General features: G+C 42.3%; 1 protein-coding gene and 1 pseudogene across 1 annotated transcript; both read left to right on the forward strand.

The window, feature by feature from the left end:
- The first annotated feature begins 255 nt into the window (after positions 1-255).
- LOC123171480 (beta-glucuronosyltransferase GlcAT14A-like) lies at positions 256-15,936 on the forward strand (annotated as a pseudogene).
- Positions 2,024-3,781, forward strand: LOC123167420 (zinc finger BED domain-containing protein RICESLEEPER 1). The gene is made up of 5 exons (XM_044585258.1): positions 2,024-2,499; positions 2,655-3,082; positions 3,169-3,263; positions 3,358-3,431; positions 3,512-3,781. Coding segments are annotated over exons 1-5 (714 nt in total). The 5' UTR covers positions 2,024-2,383; the 3' UTR covers positions 3,513-3,781.
- Positions 15,937-16,811: the final 875 nt, after the last annotated feature.

The raw sequence follows: 16,811 nt of genomic DNA on the forward strand, positions 1-16,811 counted from the left end.
CGTTTGGTACGAACGGTTTTCTGTTCGTCTCTCCCACCTGCTTCCTCCCACCGAAGTCAATCATGGACAGACCACAAAGCTTAGTGCTTAAGGCAAAGTATCTGTGCTTCTTCGCTCGGGCTGTCACCTTCGTGCTCCTCTCCTCGCACATATATGTGACAAAAAATGAACTCTCACCGCCGTCGGCTTCCAACTTGTTTACTGCCTGTCTGCCGGCCATTGACGCTGGGGCTCTCTTTCAGTTCGTATCTCGTATGTGCTAATGAACACGAGTCTCCTGTATTCTTCTTCCACAGCCCTGCTTTGCCACCAAGGATATCGACACCCACTCCTCCCCACGCGGACGCTCCTTCACCCGCATGGACCTGCGGTGCGTGCTCTGCGTGGCCGCCGGGGCCCTCTTCGCCGTGTTCCTCCTCGGGGCCTCCTGGATCGCATTCCCCTCCGCCTCATTCTTCCTCCTCCAATATTCCCCTGCCAGCCAGCGCGCACCCCCGCGCTTCGCCTACCTCATCTCCGGCTCGGCCGGGGACGCTGGCAGGCTCCGCCGCTGCCTCCTCGCGCTCTACCACCCACGGAACCACTACATCCTCCACCTGGATGCGGAGGCGCCCGACTCGGACCGCACGGGGCTGGCGGCGTTCGTGGCCGCGTATCAGCCTGGACGACACGAGCAAGGTTTGCGGCCCGCTCGTGGCCCGTTCAGGACCGGACCGTACGGTCCAGGCCCGGTAGAAAAACATGACGGTCCGGGCCCAGAAATACAGACCGCGAAAAGTTCGGTCCGGTCCGGTCTATAACCGGGCCGACCGAGCGGACCGATGGTGCAAGGCCCATGAAAAGGCCATCTGGCTAGACAGAGCGAGCGACCCCCCTCCCCTCGTTCCATTCCCCCTCCTCCTGGGTCGATTCCCTTCTCGTTCTCCTCACAGCGCCTCCTCCTCTCCAATCCCTAACCCTAACCCTAAGGCGACGGCGCCGTCGCCCGCGGCCTCTCCCCTTCACCGACGGCGCCATCTCGTCCGAGTCCGAGCTGGAGGAGCAAGTGTACGTCGGGGACGCAGCAAGGCCAGCACGCCATCGGTCCCGCCTTCCCTGGTTCCTCGCCGAGCGCCACGAAGAGGAAGAGGTAATGTTTGAACAAGAAACTTTTGTCCCACTAAGAGTTTCTGAATTTTCTGAAGATGAATCTAAGTCTCCCTCGCCGAACTGAGATGATTCAGTGCTAGAGACTTAGATAGGAGATCTGGAGATGTAGTGTTTGAACAAGAAACTTTTGTCCCACTAAGAGTTTCTGAATTTTCTGAACTAATGTAAGAGTTTCAGGAGATGTAGTGTTTCAACAGCAAACTTTAGTCAGGAGATGTTGTGTTTCAACAAGGTTTTCTATGCTATAATAATTAAATAGTGTGCAGCATATTTCTGTGCATTATACATTGTGCATGACATATTAGAGACCAGCGGTAGATTTCACCAAAGAAGAACAACTAGGAAAGCTCCGCTGATACACTAGTAATTTGAGAGGCAACATCACTGTACAAACACATACAAACATGAATTTTCAGATGGCGTTTGCTACTATGGTGACTGACAGTGAATCGTATGGTTATGGTTGATGGCAATGGTATGCCTGAATGCATTTTAGCAAGATCAAGAGAATGCCAGTATATGCATATGTAGTGTTTCAACAGCAAACTTTAGGCAGGAGATTATACTGACAACTGACAATAGTTTCTGAAAAATGCTTGATTGCGCACTATTGCTAGATGACCATATGTTTGTTTGCACTAGTACAAGATGATTTAACATGTTTGGTCAGGAGATGTAGTTCTAGAGAGTAGACAGTATGTGCCGAACAAGGTTTTCTATGCTACAACAAGAAGAAGATGAATTATTTGCACTTGATGGTTGATGTACTGACTGTGGATATTATGTGCTGTTTTTTTGTAGAGAATGGTGAAGGAGAAGGGGAATGAGAAGGGAAAGGGTGCTGGTAAGGAGAATGGGAAGGCGAAGGGTGCTGGTAAGGAGAATGGGAAGGCGAAGGCAAAGGAAAAGAGCTTGAATTACCTAATTAGGCAAGATTCGCCGCTGCCTCTGCCAGTTCCGAGGAAGAAGAGCAAACCTAAGGTGCAGATTAGGAAGGAGAAAGACTTTCCCAATGCCCCAATGGGAGAGTTGATTTGTAGCTTAAAAAAACACCCTCCACCTCCTCCGCGTCTCCCTGACCGCACCGGTGCCGGCGTGCGTGCCGCGGAAGCCGCTGCCTCCGGCTCCGCAACCGGCTCCGAGCTGCCTCATGCATCTACTATTGTATGATTGCTTTACTTGATACATCTTCTACCCATACATTGTTGGCGTCAAGCTTGCAATCAAACATGCAATGACTAGTGATAGTGACCACTACAAGGAAATGGGTGAAGCAATGTTGGAGAAGTTTGACAAATATTGGGAAGAAAAGAACAATGCCATGGTGATCGCAACCATCTTTGATCCACGGTACAAATGCTTGCTGTTTTTACTCCAATGGTTGTTGTTTTTTACTCATATGGTTGCTGTTTTTACTCCAATGGTTGCTGTTTTTTACTCATATGCTTGTTGTTTTTACTCGTATGCTTTCTAATTCACTCCAATGCTATCATCTTTGATCCTAGGTACAAGATGGGTTACATAGAGTGGGCCTTTGGAGAACTATATGGAGAAGGAAGTACGAGGTTTAGGACTGAGATCAAAATCGTGGAGAAAGAGTTGGCGGCCTTGTATGACAAATGTGTTGCTCAAGATAAGCGAGCTGGAAATGGAGAAAGTTCATCTTCCTCTGCAAACATTCCTAGTATCCCGGTTCAAGATGGGTACGAGTCCTTCTTATCGTCCCGTTCAACAAGAATATCAAAGGGTGAGTTGAGGAACTACTTAGAGGATGAGGTTGCCCCTCGCAACAAGGCTCTTGATCTTCTTGGTTGGTGGAAAGACAATGCTCCTAGGTACCCAATTATGGCCAAGATAGCCAGGAGGTTCCTTACTATCCCGGCTACCTCCGTGTCTTCGGAATCTACCTTCAGCACGACCGGAAGGATTTTAGGTATGTCAACTCGTACTATTGAACTTTGGATATAAACTTGTCAACTTCTCATCCTCAAACTAGTTTGTCAACTTGTGTCGTATTAGATGACTATAGGAGTTCGTTAAAACCGGTTATGGTGGAGGCATTAGTTTGTGGTGCAAGTTATATCAAGGGTGCTCACGTTGACTTGAATCTGGTGGTATGTTTGCCATCTTTTCCTTACCTTTTTCTTTCTTTCTTTTTTGGTCTTGTTGTATGTGATGTGAGCATTTTTCTAACTTCCACACTTGTAGCCGAGGGATGAGAATGAAGAGGAAGATGTTGAGAACATCAAGTTACCCATTGTGGTGGAGGAGATCAACGATTGGTAACCATTCTTCCTACATGTTTCACTTGTCATATGATACCAAATATTATTTATGTGAATGTTGCTTATCTTACTTGTAGACGTTTATCATGTGGATGTTGATCGCTATTTTGGAGATGAATGTCAAAGTGATCTTTCTCATGTGAAGGCTACTTTTGCATTTCTGTTTTGTTGGAACCTTTCAAGTCATGAACTATGAATTGTCACTGCTAGCTTGGAGATGAACCTCTCATTTGTGTTATGTTCAACTTGTCAATTGACATGGACTTGGAATTGTCATTGCAAGTTTGTAATCGTGTCGTTCTATGATGATAAGACCTTATGCTTGTGGATGTGATATTTGTGCTTAACCTGATTTGTGCCATCTTTCCTGTCAAAATGAGTTTGTGGATGTCCAAAAAACAAAGAAAATGTTGTCCAAATTTAGTTATTCTTGCTGTCCAAATTTAGTCCAGTGCTTGCTGTCCAAATTAGTTGTTTGTGGCTGTGATATTTCTGCTGTTTCGGTCCAAGCTTATCTGAAAACTGTAGTGATCACTGATGACTTGTCATATTACATTCATTAGTAAGCTTATCACTATGTAATGCCTAAACAGTAGAACATAGCCTAGGTAGTAGCTAACAGTAGTGTTGTTGTTGTACTTTTGCTTAATTTACTCTCCAAAACCAGCAGATGCCTAAACATACACTGCCTGGCAACAAATAGGACCTAAAAGCAGCAAATATACACTGCGTGGCAACAAATAGGACCTAAAAGCTGGCCGGTCCATTCGGTCCTCTCGGGCCTGACCGAGCGGGCACCCCAACGGTCCAGTCCCAGAATACCAGCTCGTTGTACAGCTCGGTCCGGTCCGGACCGGACCGCCAGCGGCCGGTCCAAACGCCGGCTCGGACCGGAACCGGACCGGCCCGGACCGTGTCCAGGCTGAGCCGCGTACCCCGTCGTCGCCGCCGTGGGGAATGTGCGAGTGGTGGAGAAGGCCAACCTTGTTACCTACCGAGGCATCACCATGGTCACCACCACACTGCACGCCGCCGCCATCTTCCTGCGGGGGCCCGGTGCGGACTGGGACTGGTTCATCAACCTCTCCGCCTCCGACTACCCGCTCGTCACTCAGGACGGTCGGTTCCGATTCTCGACGGGCAAACATAGCTGCTTCCATCACTGGTAAATGACACCGCTGATGATTCCGGTGGGCTATTGACAAATCGCTGCAGATCTGATGGACGTCTTTTCGCGGCTGCCGCGTGACCTCAACTTCATCGAGCACACGGGCGACCTGGGTTGGAAAGCGTATGTGCCTGTGTTGTAATCATAAGACCAGAGAGTCGATGATGGATGCAGCATTGTCGGGATCGCGACTGAGTCCGCCCTGATTGTTCTTGCCAGGCCTGCGAGGGCGATGCCGGTCGTCGTTGACCGTGGCCTCTACATGAAGACGAAGCAAGATCTGCTGTGGATGAATGAGACCGAGAAGCGGGAGCTGCCCACTGCTTTCACACTCTTCACTGGTATGTATGCTGCGCAAATATGTCCATTGATCAAAGCTCTTAGTTTGTTCATGAAATTTAGTGCTTGTGCGGATATTCGAAATTCGATTAAGCTTTATTCTTAGCTAGTCAGCTAGTCATGCAATTCAGATCTATGTTAGAAACAAAATTTCCGAAACAGATCAGGTGCTGGTAGCTGCAGGGATATAAATCTAGGACGCCGATAAGTGCCACACGTGTGGGCGTTAGGAGGGCTGCCCACACATTTTGTGTGGTGTATAAGAGGAACAGCCCACACACCCATGTGTGGGCAAAAAAAGTAATGCCCACACACCTATTTTTTTCCCTACCGATCCCTTTCACACGCGTGCGTGTGGGCGAAATAGATAACGCCCACACGCCCCGTACGTCAGGCCTCGTACCTTGTGGTACCGCACGCCCGCGTGACAGTCACCGCGCGTCCCGCAGTTGCCATGGTCCAGACCCTCGTCCATGTTCGTTTAACTGCAGTTGCCATGTCGCTGAACTTCGGTTGCCATGTCGGACAACTACAGTTGCCATGGTCGCTCAACTGCAGTTGCCATGTATGGTCTGATCTATTGCAATTGCCATGATTTCAAAACTTTAGAAGTTGCCACCCACTAAACACTAGGCAGTTGCCATGTAGCACTACAAGAAGGCATGGCAAAACATGTTCGGGTAAAAGAGAGAGTTGCCATGTAAAAGAAAGAGTTGCCATCTGCTTACGTGCACGCTACGGCAGTTGCCATGTACCATGCAAAAACACATGGCAACTCGGGTAAAAAAGAGTTGCCATATGCTTACAAGCAAAGCTAGGGCAGTTGCCATATACCTGCAGAAACACATGGCAACTGCCAGCTTTGGGTGTGGGCTAGGAGACGGGCGTGTGGGCGAAGTGATAAACGCCCACACACACCAGCCCCCTCTGCATGCGTGAAACTAGTGTGTAGGCGAATTGCTAAACACCCGCACACCAGCCCCCTGTGTGGTGAAAAAAGGACGTGTGGGCGACCGGACGAATGCCCACACACCAGCTTAGTCCTACGTGACACACAAAAACAGTTAGAATGCGCCAAGATTCGTGCAGAATTGGTTGGACGAGGATCCATGCATGTGGGCGAGTTGCCAGACGCCCACACGTGTGGACGTTAGACTTTTCGTAAATCTAAGTGCCCTCATTCGACTCTAAAGCGAAGATGGGGGCGGCTTCTAATTCCCCTCCCGTTACCGATTCTGTACCTCAACTAAGAGAGGTGCAGGACACACACCGTACCCGTTGGATGCATCTTCGTTCAGCATCCCATAATATTTCATTCGTAGTGGGTGGAGCCGTGCAGGAAGCCACTTTTCTATCCAAAATAGCTATCATCGCTCCTACTCCTGTGGTGGAACCAGGATTCGAATCGAGCTAGTCCATGCAACCTTAAGTATTCTTTCTTTTGTTGCAAATAAACTAATTAAGCCGGCGGTGTGACCGATGAAACCCTAAACTGACAGGCTCATTTTAGTCCGTATATAACATTTGTCTGAAGTCAAACTTCGTAAAGTTGATCAAATCTCTACTACTTAAAAAGAATGTAAGGTTCTATGTTTCACTATTTTTCCCACCGTCCTTTCGTTCAACCATCCCCTATCATAATCAATCACCTTAATTTACTTGTCTTCTGAATCAATTCAATTTTAATTTACACAATCACTTTAATATGGGCGGGTAAATCACAAGCTAACGTGGTAGAATATTTAAATCCGGTTGAAACGCATGGGCATTGTCCTGGTTTATATTAAAAATATCAATATCTGCAATATTAAAGTTATGTAATATGAAAATTCATACCATGCTGTATCTATAACGATATTGATTTGGTATTGTGAATGTTGATATTTTTTATATAAACATGATCAAATTTTATGAGCTTTAACTTCAAACAAATCCTATACGTGGAGTAACAAGAAACAGATGGAGTTGTTGTAGCAATCCAGGTTCTGCCATAAAACATGAAAAGGGTGTCAATTGCATATTTATTTTTGCTTGAAATTAATAACAAATAATTTATCAGAACATGTGAAAACTACAAATAAGGTGAAACTTTGTGGCCTATTCTAGTTCATTTTGGGTCTTTCAAAATATATCATAATTCATTTTCCCTATGAGACTTTGTAAGTTTACAGTAGATGTCTTCAAGTGAAACAGAGTACAAACCCGACTAGAATAGAAAAGAGAAAAAAGTGTATACCTGCACACATACAAATGCAAATATTCCCACACACAAGTGTACACAATGGGTTGTCTCAACTAAGTCAACCTACTTTAGTTTGAAGAAATTTATCAAAATCAACACTAACATCCATATTGCTGAAACTTTATCACTAGATATTTTATAATTTCTGTTGGCCGCATCTTTTTTGTTGTAAACCTTACTGATGGTGGTACTAATTTTGATGCGCGAAATATGTAGCTTTCATTAGATACCAGGTCGATTACGGACGCTTTTTTTTCCTGAAACGGAAGCAAAATATTTGCATAACTATTAATTAAGAAGAAGAGAATTGCCTAGTTAATTAGTGGAAACCGGGTGAAAATCATCACAAACAGCTCAGAGGCACACATAGAATACCCCACAAACACCTTTCCAAAGAGGTTCTTGTCGAGACCGTTTTCGTTCTACCAACTCATAAGTGAGCTTTAAAAACCACACAAACATGGGACCCAAAATGACTTTTGATTGGTGAACTTCTCCATGTCATATATCCTATGTAACAAAGTTAAGGCCCCATTTGGATGTTTTCTTTTGATGTTTTGGGAATACTATGGTTTTAGGAACAATGAGGAATGTTGTGGTTTCGGGGAAAAACCGTCTGCACATGTGGGGTTTTTAGATTCAATAAATATCGTACATTTAATGAGCACAATACTAAATTCTACATTTCATTGGAGTATTAAAATATACTCTAGGCTTTTCTTTGTTAATTGAGTTTCTGTCGTTTTCTTTTGCTAGTTCAGGGTACTACCGTCTCGTCATTTTTTTTGTATGTTTATTTTTCTCGACAACGGGCATTTTGTATTGACTTGAAAGCTGCATCAAGTTAATACAAACATAATGAGTACACAGTCACCCTCTGCATAACTAATATGCACCCCCCCCCCCCACACACACACACAGAGAAAAATAATATTCTCATAGGACATCGGTACTATGCCTAAGGCACCTATGGGAGAGAGTGAATCTACATAATATGCTCCCTTCCTTGTGCGGTAAAACATACCCGCCACATGCTCCAATTGCGTGCATCCCGCTATAAACAATTGTTGTTGTCCCCGTGGTTGAAGAGTAGGCCACAAACAGAGCTAGTGCTTACACTGGTAAATAACCTACATCCAAGAGGAGTTTTTACCATTAAAATGAAATCATATCGGCATTTTCATGGAAATAAATTCAATGATGGTTCTCCCACCATTATTAGCGAACTAAAATTGTGTGGTATATAGTCAACTAAACATGTTCGCAACACCGTGAGGTGGACACATTTTGGATGCGACTTTGATGACACACCATGTTGAGCGAGCTAAATTTGATTGGAATAGAAGGCATTTGCAGCCTCCTCATTCTTGAAAAAAGCAATACTTTTTATTTCCATTCTAATAGAGACAAGCAAGATTGTTCTTTATCAGAATGAATCCTGAGTGAAGGTACCGCAAGAATTTTTTTTCAGGAGCGTTTTCCATTTCCATATTTTGTTCTTGTTGACAGCTGGGCCCTTATGTGAGTGAGCGCCCGGTACATAGGTTCGACCTAGAATCTCCATTCAGAGTGAGGTTTTAGTGCCTCATCATAGCCTTTAGTCAATTGTCGTAAAAGGGCATGCCAAGATACATGGCGAGACCACCAAAGCATGACTAAATGATATATTAGGTGGTCACGTACTCATCCCTTGTGCAATGTATTACTTCTATCGTGAGCATTATGGTACAAGGCTGGATATTGTTCTTATAGAGTGACATTAGCCAACCATGTCCTCCCAAAGTTGAATCTTTAAGCCTACTTAACTGAAAAATGTTAGAACACAAAGAAATGGTTTGTTGCCACCGTCAGACCTACCCAAAAATGTGTGTCTAAAATTTTGAAAAAACCGAGGACAGGCCTTTGAATCAAGATACTTATTGCACGAGCGAGTTTCCCTAACACTATGCTCAGTCAAGAAGCTAAAAATCTCATTTGCTAAGTAAGTATCATTTATCAATTGGAGGTATTGTATACGAAGACCACATGATCATTTGATCGGTCTACAACGTCCTATTTGGCTAGAGGATACTTTTTCTTTGGACAATCACTTCGCCAAAAAAATGTTGGCCTGAAATAGTCCTGGCTATGAAGTACACCTTTCGGGATTTGAAAAACATGATTTTATTACAGATCTCATGACATCATTGCAGACCTCATGCTATCATTAGAAACCTCATGCTATCATTTATCCTTAGTGGCAATTAAAAAATAAAAATATAGTTAATGTCTTCATGTTACCTTTCTTGCAAGGTTAAACCCAAGTAATACACACTGCTCCATCTACTCATTATCCATCTAAACTGGCCAAGAGAAGAAAAATATTGAGCAATACATATGAATAGACCTTACAAAATCACCAAACATAATCTGAGCATAAAGGTATAATTCATCACATGATCAACATAACCGCTGAAAATATATCAGACGAACCAAAATCACGATAGGCTGCTCATTTGTTTATTATATTGAAGAACAAAGAGGAGATATTACATCTTGGATACTACTATGAACCACAGTGTCTTGGACTAGGGGATGCATGCCATGTTGGCCACCATTCATGGGCGGGGCCGAGGAGCCACCAGTAACTAAGGAATGGGCCTCGAACACCCTGGCCCTCGGCGTGATTAAGATGGAGTTCTCCAGAGACATGGCGTGCACTTCAAGGCGTGTTTGAATGATCGGCATGCATGCTTATCCCTAGATTGCCACTACCCATGTGTAAACGCTATATACCCCAGGTGCTTATATAAATCAAGGGGTTTTAGTCGATAAGGACAACTTCAAGATTTTGGAGCTTAGAACTCATCCATACGATCTCGAGGTAGATCATATTGTACTTTGTACCCCATCAACAACCAATGTAAAGAAGAGTAGGATATAGGGTTTTACCTCCCTGAGAGGGTCCGAACCTGGGTAAAACATCGTGTCCCTATTCCCCCTGATTCCATCTTGCTCAGATCATCAGCTTGGGACCCTCTACCAGAGATCCGCCGGTTTTAGCACCGACACATAGTACATGGGATGGACTACTCACACAACATCTTAGAGTAGTAGATATTAATGTTGACGAAGACTATGAAGAGTTGCCCCTATGGTAGAGTACCTCGATATGGTTATAAAAGAGATCTCCTGATGTCGGTAAGCGGAGGCGGCAAAAAAATAGTCAATAAATCTAAAGTAGGGTTTAAGGGTAATATCTCTTAATGTATAAATTTCTAGAAAGTATTTTTTACCTTTTCAAGAAATAATAATTTAAAAAGTGTTTACAAAAATTGTTGAACGATTTTCTTCACTAAAAAATAGATTGAGGTTCATAGTTTCACCAATGGTAATTGTCCCCATAAGATAGAAGAGCGGCAAGTATAACAGACATGTGAAAGTAAAATATTAAAACTAAGTATTGCCTAAAGCAAGGTGATATATTGTTGATTAAAGTGATTTCATTGATGGCTTCATCCTAGCAATTATCTTTAGTGGCAGTAACACATAATACATACTTTTTTTTATTTGTGGTCACCACATTACATTTCTTGCAATGTTAAACCCAACTAATGCATAGTGCTCCCTCTACTAGTTACCCATCTAAACTGGTCGAGTTAAGAAAAATAATACTAAATAAATATGTATAACCAGAAGAAAGCACCAAAACAATCTTAATATAGAGGTATTATTCATTACATGATCAACATCATAGTAAAGAACACATCAGATGAACCACAATCATGGTAGGCAACTAATACGGGCAGTGTATGTTGTATTGAAGAACTAAGAGGATATATTGTATCTTGCCTACTGCTATGAACCCATATACTAGGGGATGGAACACTTACACATCATGTGGAGAAGCAAAGATCGATGTTTATGAAGACTCCGAGGAGTCCCCCATCCATTAAAGTATGGGAACATGGTTACAAAAGAGTTTACCTCATACTACAAAGATGATGTGGCCAAAAAATACTCATAATAGGAGCAAGGGTTTCAGGGTATATATAACACGGGCGCCAGAATGCAGCGAAAGGAAACCATGTGGGCCCACATGCATCCCTCGGGCGCGTGAAAATCCAGGCACCTCGTCCAAGCGCATAGCCCATGGGGCTCATGTGAACCTAGATTTTCACCTTCGTCTCTCATGACGTAAAAATAATCCTCATATTTTTTTGTATATTTCCTGTAAGTAAAAAAACAAGAACTGGCTCTTGGAACTTTACTAAAATACTAGGAAAAATTAACTTCAAAAGTTTGCATATTTGCTGAAAATAAGTCATAAACAATACAAAAACTATAAATACGTTTAGGACGTATTATACCTCGCTCTTTTTTTCCTTGCATCTCATGAATTGCATGAAAGTCACTCTAGACGATTGGAACACATGATTAGCTAGCTGCAATACCCCTATTTTCTGGCTGCGTTGGTGAAATTATGAATCTTGTGGTAAGGAGACATATCAACATGTACTGTTGGACCTGTTTTTCATCCTTAGTCTATGGCAGAAAACAACCTCACAAAAATTTCGAAGGTAGCTCTAGCTAATTTGAATGTAGCAAATTATTTTTTCATTTTATAAGTCTCACATGTTCAAATTTTGAGGTGCATTAAATCGCTACATGGAAGAAGTAAAAAATAGTCACCAATGCATGTAAAAGTTTTGGATTATTTATTGGTCAGGCATGAATGCATTGCAATTAATACATTAATTGAGTAATTTTACAAAATACAAAAATAATTCCACCACTCACCATCTACGTTGGTTGGTGAGATTTTTGAACTGGGCCCTTTAAACCGGAAGGGTGTAAGTACATACTAATAGTGTAATATGGATATAAAAGAGAGAGATATGCTAGATATACAGAATAACCTTAAGATTTGGTCTTGTGGATCATCTCTAACTAATTGGCAACGGTTAAGTCTTCACTATCATAACCAAATATATCACGACCGTTAGATATATATAATTAGATAATTATATTAGATCACAACCTTTAGATATACAAAAATGTAGTTGAAACTTAGAATGACATTTGTATCTACATAACCATACACGAAACTGGTAACCACCATTAGAGTTACATAATGTATATCACAACACTATATTTATGTAATCTTATCTAGATAAATCACAACTACTAGATCTTTATAAACATAAAAACAATCACAACCATATATCAATATAAATTGCTAATTAAAAATGGATAGTAATAGCTAGTGGATGTTATATTTTTAATGATAGGTACGAGTGACTCAAACAACACCCAGCGCTCCCTAATCCCACGCGTTCCTACCGCTCGCTAATACCGCAAGACTCGTTCTCTACCGGATCCCTATCGCTATCATCCCGCCGACACACATGTGTTTCTTTTACCTATTTCATTCCTTCTTTCTGAAAATCACACGTGCCAACACGAATCGTTGGTGGTTTTTCGTTGCATTCCTTTGTACCCACAAAAGAAAAATGAAAACAAGTAATGTATTGGGAAGGAGACTTGAACCTAGGTCTATAGAGTATCAAACAACCCCAATAACCATCTCGGTCACCTTGTTGTCTGCTATACATAAACATGGGCATTTGAACCTTGCCTTTCTGCCAGATCAACAAAAAAATTGCTTTTAGTCTTGCTAACATTTACATAAGTAGCATGCTAACTGTGCCAAGACCATCATGTTAACTTCAACATTAGCATCCTAGTAATAAATAATATGATAAAGATCGTAACTATATAGTTTGAAGGCTGGTAACTGGAGCGTGAGAAACATGGTAATTTTAGCATGTGCAACATGATAACTTTACAAAGAAATTATCAGGGGTATGTTTCAACAACTTATTTTCCCTCAGGTGAAAAGTTACGATGGTGTTTGAGCGGAAGTTATTCGTTCTCCAATGCGAAAAATACGATGCTTTTTGCATAGAATTTACCTGGGTGTGTTATCAACAAATCCCCCCCCCCCCGGGGGTATAAGTTACCACAATATTCATACATAAGTTATCTGGTACGGGGTGCGGATATTACGGTGCTCTTTACACATAAGTTACTAGGACTATATTTGCGACAAGATTATTTCCCACGATTAAAAGTTACCATGGTAACTAAACATAAGTTATTAGGTCAGTGTGGCATAAAATAAGATTTTATTCATGCAGAAGTTATCAAGGGTATATTTTCAATAAATCCCCCCTCTCCCCGCGGTTCAACAACTACCATGGTGTTTTTACATAAGTTGGCAGGTCTGTGGTGCATCTATTACCATGCTATTTACATAGAAGTTAGTAGCGGTATGTTTTTAACAATTTTTCTCCCGAGTCAAAGTTGCCATCGTGTATGTACGTATGTTATCATGTCTATGGTGCATAAATTACCGTGGTATTTACACATAAGTTATAGAGGGTATGATTGTTTAAACATTTTTCCTGGTCAAATTACCAACAATCTGAAATGTTTCAGTTAACAGGTCCATTGTGAGTGAATTACCATCAATCTAAAATGTTTCAGTTAAAAAGTCAGCATAGAACGTCACCATCCGTTCAACTACAAGCTTAAGGCCCTGTTGTTTGGGCTTTTGCTTCTGCTTTTGTAGCTTTTTTATTTTAGCAAAAAAGCCAAAAAAAATCCTAAATTGGTAGTTTTTTCTTCGGCTTTTGTTCCATACCATCCTATAATATTATTGATTTATAAGCCAAAAGCCGAAGCAAAAACCACCATTTTAGGAGCTTTTGTGGCTTTTTGGCTAAAGTGGAAAAGCTGCAAAAGTAGAAGCAGAAGCCCAAGCAAACATGGCCTAAGTCCGGAAGTAGGGCATGTAGCATTGAAACTTCTGGTGTTATGGATTCCCGAGCTATATTTCCTTTTTCCTTCAAGCGCCCCTGAAATAATTTAGCCTTGGTCCATCATAATGAAACAAAACAACAGTGGAGGAGGCAGGGGTGGCCAACAGCGGCCCAAGCCACCTGCAACATCCTAATGTTCATGCTACTATCTTAATCAACAGTGGCATTTTTAACGTTCCGTACAAACTAGGCCCCCCTTAACATCAGATTTGAAGCATTGCTGCCTCCGCCACTGCAAAACAAGTTTGGTTGAGGTGGTTAATGAGCAACCAGAATGTAGCGGTAGTGACTCTGGGTAGAATCCTTGTATTTACGATGCCCTTTTTTTACTAGGTTCAGCTGCGGTTCCCTGTGTAGAAATAGTGCCTCACTTAGTAAGCATGCAAATCAGAGTCATGGTTTAGTTGCTTAGATGATTGAGTCAGCAATCAGGAGGTAAGGAGTGGATGTCTCCATCTCTTCAATCCTTTCCTCCTAAAAGGCGAAGAATGAGCTACAAATGAGTCCCCATCTTTTTCTTGTAAAAAAAAGAATAGGCCGAACAGGCAATCATGACTAGTGATTAATCTAGAGAAAGACATGCGGGAGAAGCGGATCGAAATGACGAAATGAAGGGAAGGTGAAAACGTGTAGGCTGGCAGTTGGATCAGATAGTACGGTAACCAAATCGTTTGGATCTGTTGCAAAAAAAAAATAGTTCCCCCGTTAACTTTTCCAACTAGATATCACTCCTAGCTTTATTTGATAAAGCTTGGACGGTAAACTAAAAAAAATATAGCATGGTGGCTTTATAAATAGCATTATTTATTTGATATGTGACAAGGACATACAATTTTCCACCGAATACCCTTGAATTGCAAAAAAATACAAGCAGCCAAATCGTTCGTACATTTATTTGTGACTGAACAATGCACCATACCAGCTTACACTTCCCACGAAATAGCATATGCATATATGTTGCCTTCCATGCACACATGTTGTATGTGGGCCTACACCGTAGGAAGCGCTAATGGCAAAACAGAATTGGATGAAAATAATGTTACGAAAGCAGGACTTTTGCACTTCTAGATGGTAGACTCGATTCAGTATATGTACTAACCACATGTATGTAATCTCGATCCAAAATCCTAGGCAACTAGAGTGCTTTCCACCACGAAAAAGCTTTCATTTTACTTCAAATTCACGGAAATGCAAAATATTATTGTGTTCGTAGACTCTTGTATTTTTGCACTTACAACTTTTAATTATGTGTTTTGCCAAACAGTGATTTGCAAAGTACTTTGCATCGAAATAGAGCTTGTTTGACAAAACCAATTAGACGAAACTAAATAATATTTTTTGTTGTCTACAATCAGGTTCTGCGTGGATGGTGTTGTCTCGGCCGTTCGTGGAGTACCTGATCTGGGGTTGGGACAACTCCCGCGGACGGTCCTCCTCTATTATGCCAACTTCGTCTCCTCTCCGGAGGGCTACTTCCAAACTGTGGTCTGCAACGCCAATGAGTTTGGCAACACCACTGTAAACCACGACATGCACTACATCTCCTGGGACAACCCCCCAGGTCAGCACCCACAGCTCCTCAACGCCAGCCACTGGGACAAGATGGTTGGCAACAAGGCCCCCTTTGCGCGGAAGTTCGGCCAGGACGACATGGTGCTTGACAGGATAGATGCAGACCTCCTGTTACGGCCACCAGGCATGGTCACCCCTGGAGGCTGGTGCAGGGGGGATGTTAGCAGAAGTAGCGATGGTCCTTGTTGCTCCGTGGGGAGCCCGACGCGTCTGCTTCCCGGCCCTGGAGCTGCACGGCTACAACGGCTGGTTACGTCGCTCATGTTGGAGAAGAACTTCCGGTCGAAACAGTGCAAAATAGTTGAGCACATTTATTGACATTGATCGAAGGGAAAGAGGAGCTTCTGCGACTACTACCTGCTCTAGTATTTTTTGGAAATGATGATAAATCTCTTGTCGGTTTGTAGGTCGTGATCTCGAGAGTTTGGTATTTCCATTTGCAGACTCTCCTTACTGAATCCTTATCATTATCTCGCAAGGTAAAAGCTTCAGCTATTGCTGATGGCGAGCTATATGATTTGGCAATGCTATAATTCCTCCATAGCGGTCGTACATAGAATAACGGGAAATGGTGCCACATCTTAGATTGTAGGCTCCCAAAAAGTTATACTATCGCAATATCCTAACTAGAGCTAGCAATTTTAAAACTATTCGATATCTCGCAACCAGCCCCTGGAAACTAGACCCATATGTGTATATTTAGACGAACTTCTCTGAATAATGACATTAGTTTTCAAGAAGCAACTTTTGTTCTACATGAACCAACTTCATGTTACGTGAGAGTTTCCTACAACCTCTAATTAGTTGCCCATGAAATTTTAAAGTTGACTACTCTAGTTTCTAAGTTGCCTATCTGAAAGGACAACTATGTCACTAAACAAGACGAGCACAAGGATGATACTAGCAAGCACAGGTAAGTTATACAAACTTGGATGAGCAGTATCACAGGATATAGAAATGTATGAGACAATATAGAAATCCACACAAATGACAAGATATATCAATAGTGACAAGTATGAATAGCGGAATATAAAGTTTAGGCATAAATAATCTCTACAAAGGGACAACCAACACAATATAATGTGGAAAACAAGATATAGCGAATGCAAGCTGAAATGATAACATAAGATACGAAGACATGTATGTATCCTAATGTTCAATTCCTTGAAGGGAAGCTAGTTACCGTTGGAGGG

Source organism: Triticum aestivum, chromosome 7D (assembly GCF_018294505.1).
Source record: "Triticum aestivum cultivar Chinese Spring chromosome 7D, IWGSC CS RefSeq v2.1, whole genome shotgun sequence".
In the NCBI taxonomy this organism is placed as follows: domain Eukaryota; kingdom Viridiplantae; phylum Streptophyta; class Magnoliopsida; order Poales; family Poaceae; genus Triticum; species Triticum aestivum.

Excerpts from the sequence above, each read along its gene's own strand:
- LOC123167420 (XM_044585258.1), top strand. The coding sequence starts at position 2,384 with ATGACTAGTGATAGTGACCACTACAAGGAAATGGGTGAAGCAATGTTG. Across the intron at positions 3,083-3,168 it reads CACGACCGGAAGGATTTTAG|ATGACTATAGGAGTTCGTTA; the intron begins GTATGTCAACTC and ends GTGTCGTATTAG. Across the intron at positions 3,264-3,357 it reads ACGTTGACTTGAATCTGGTG|CCGAGGGATGAGAATGAAGA; the intron begins GTATGTTTGCCA and ends CCACACTTGTAG.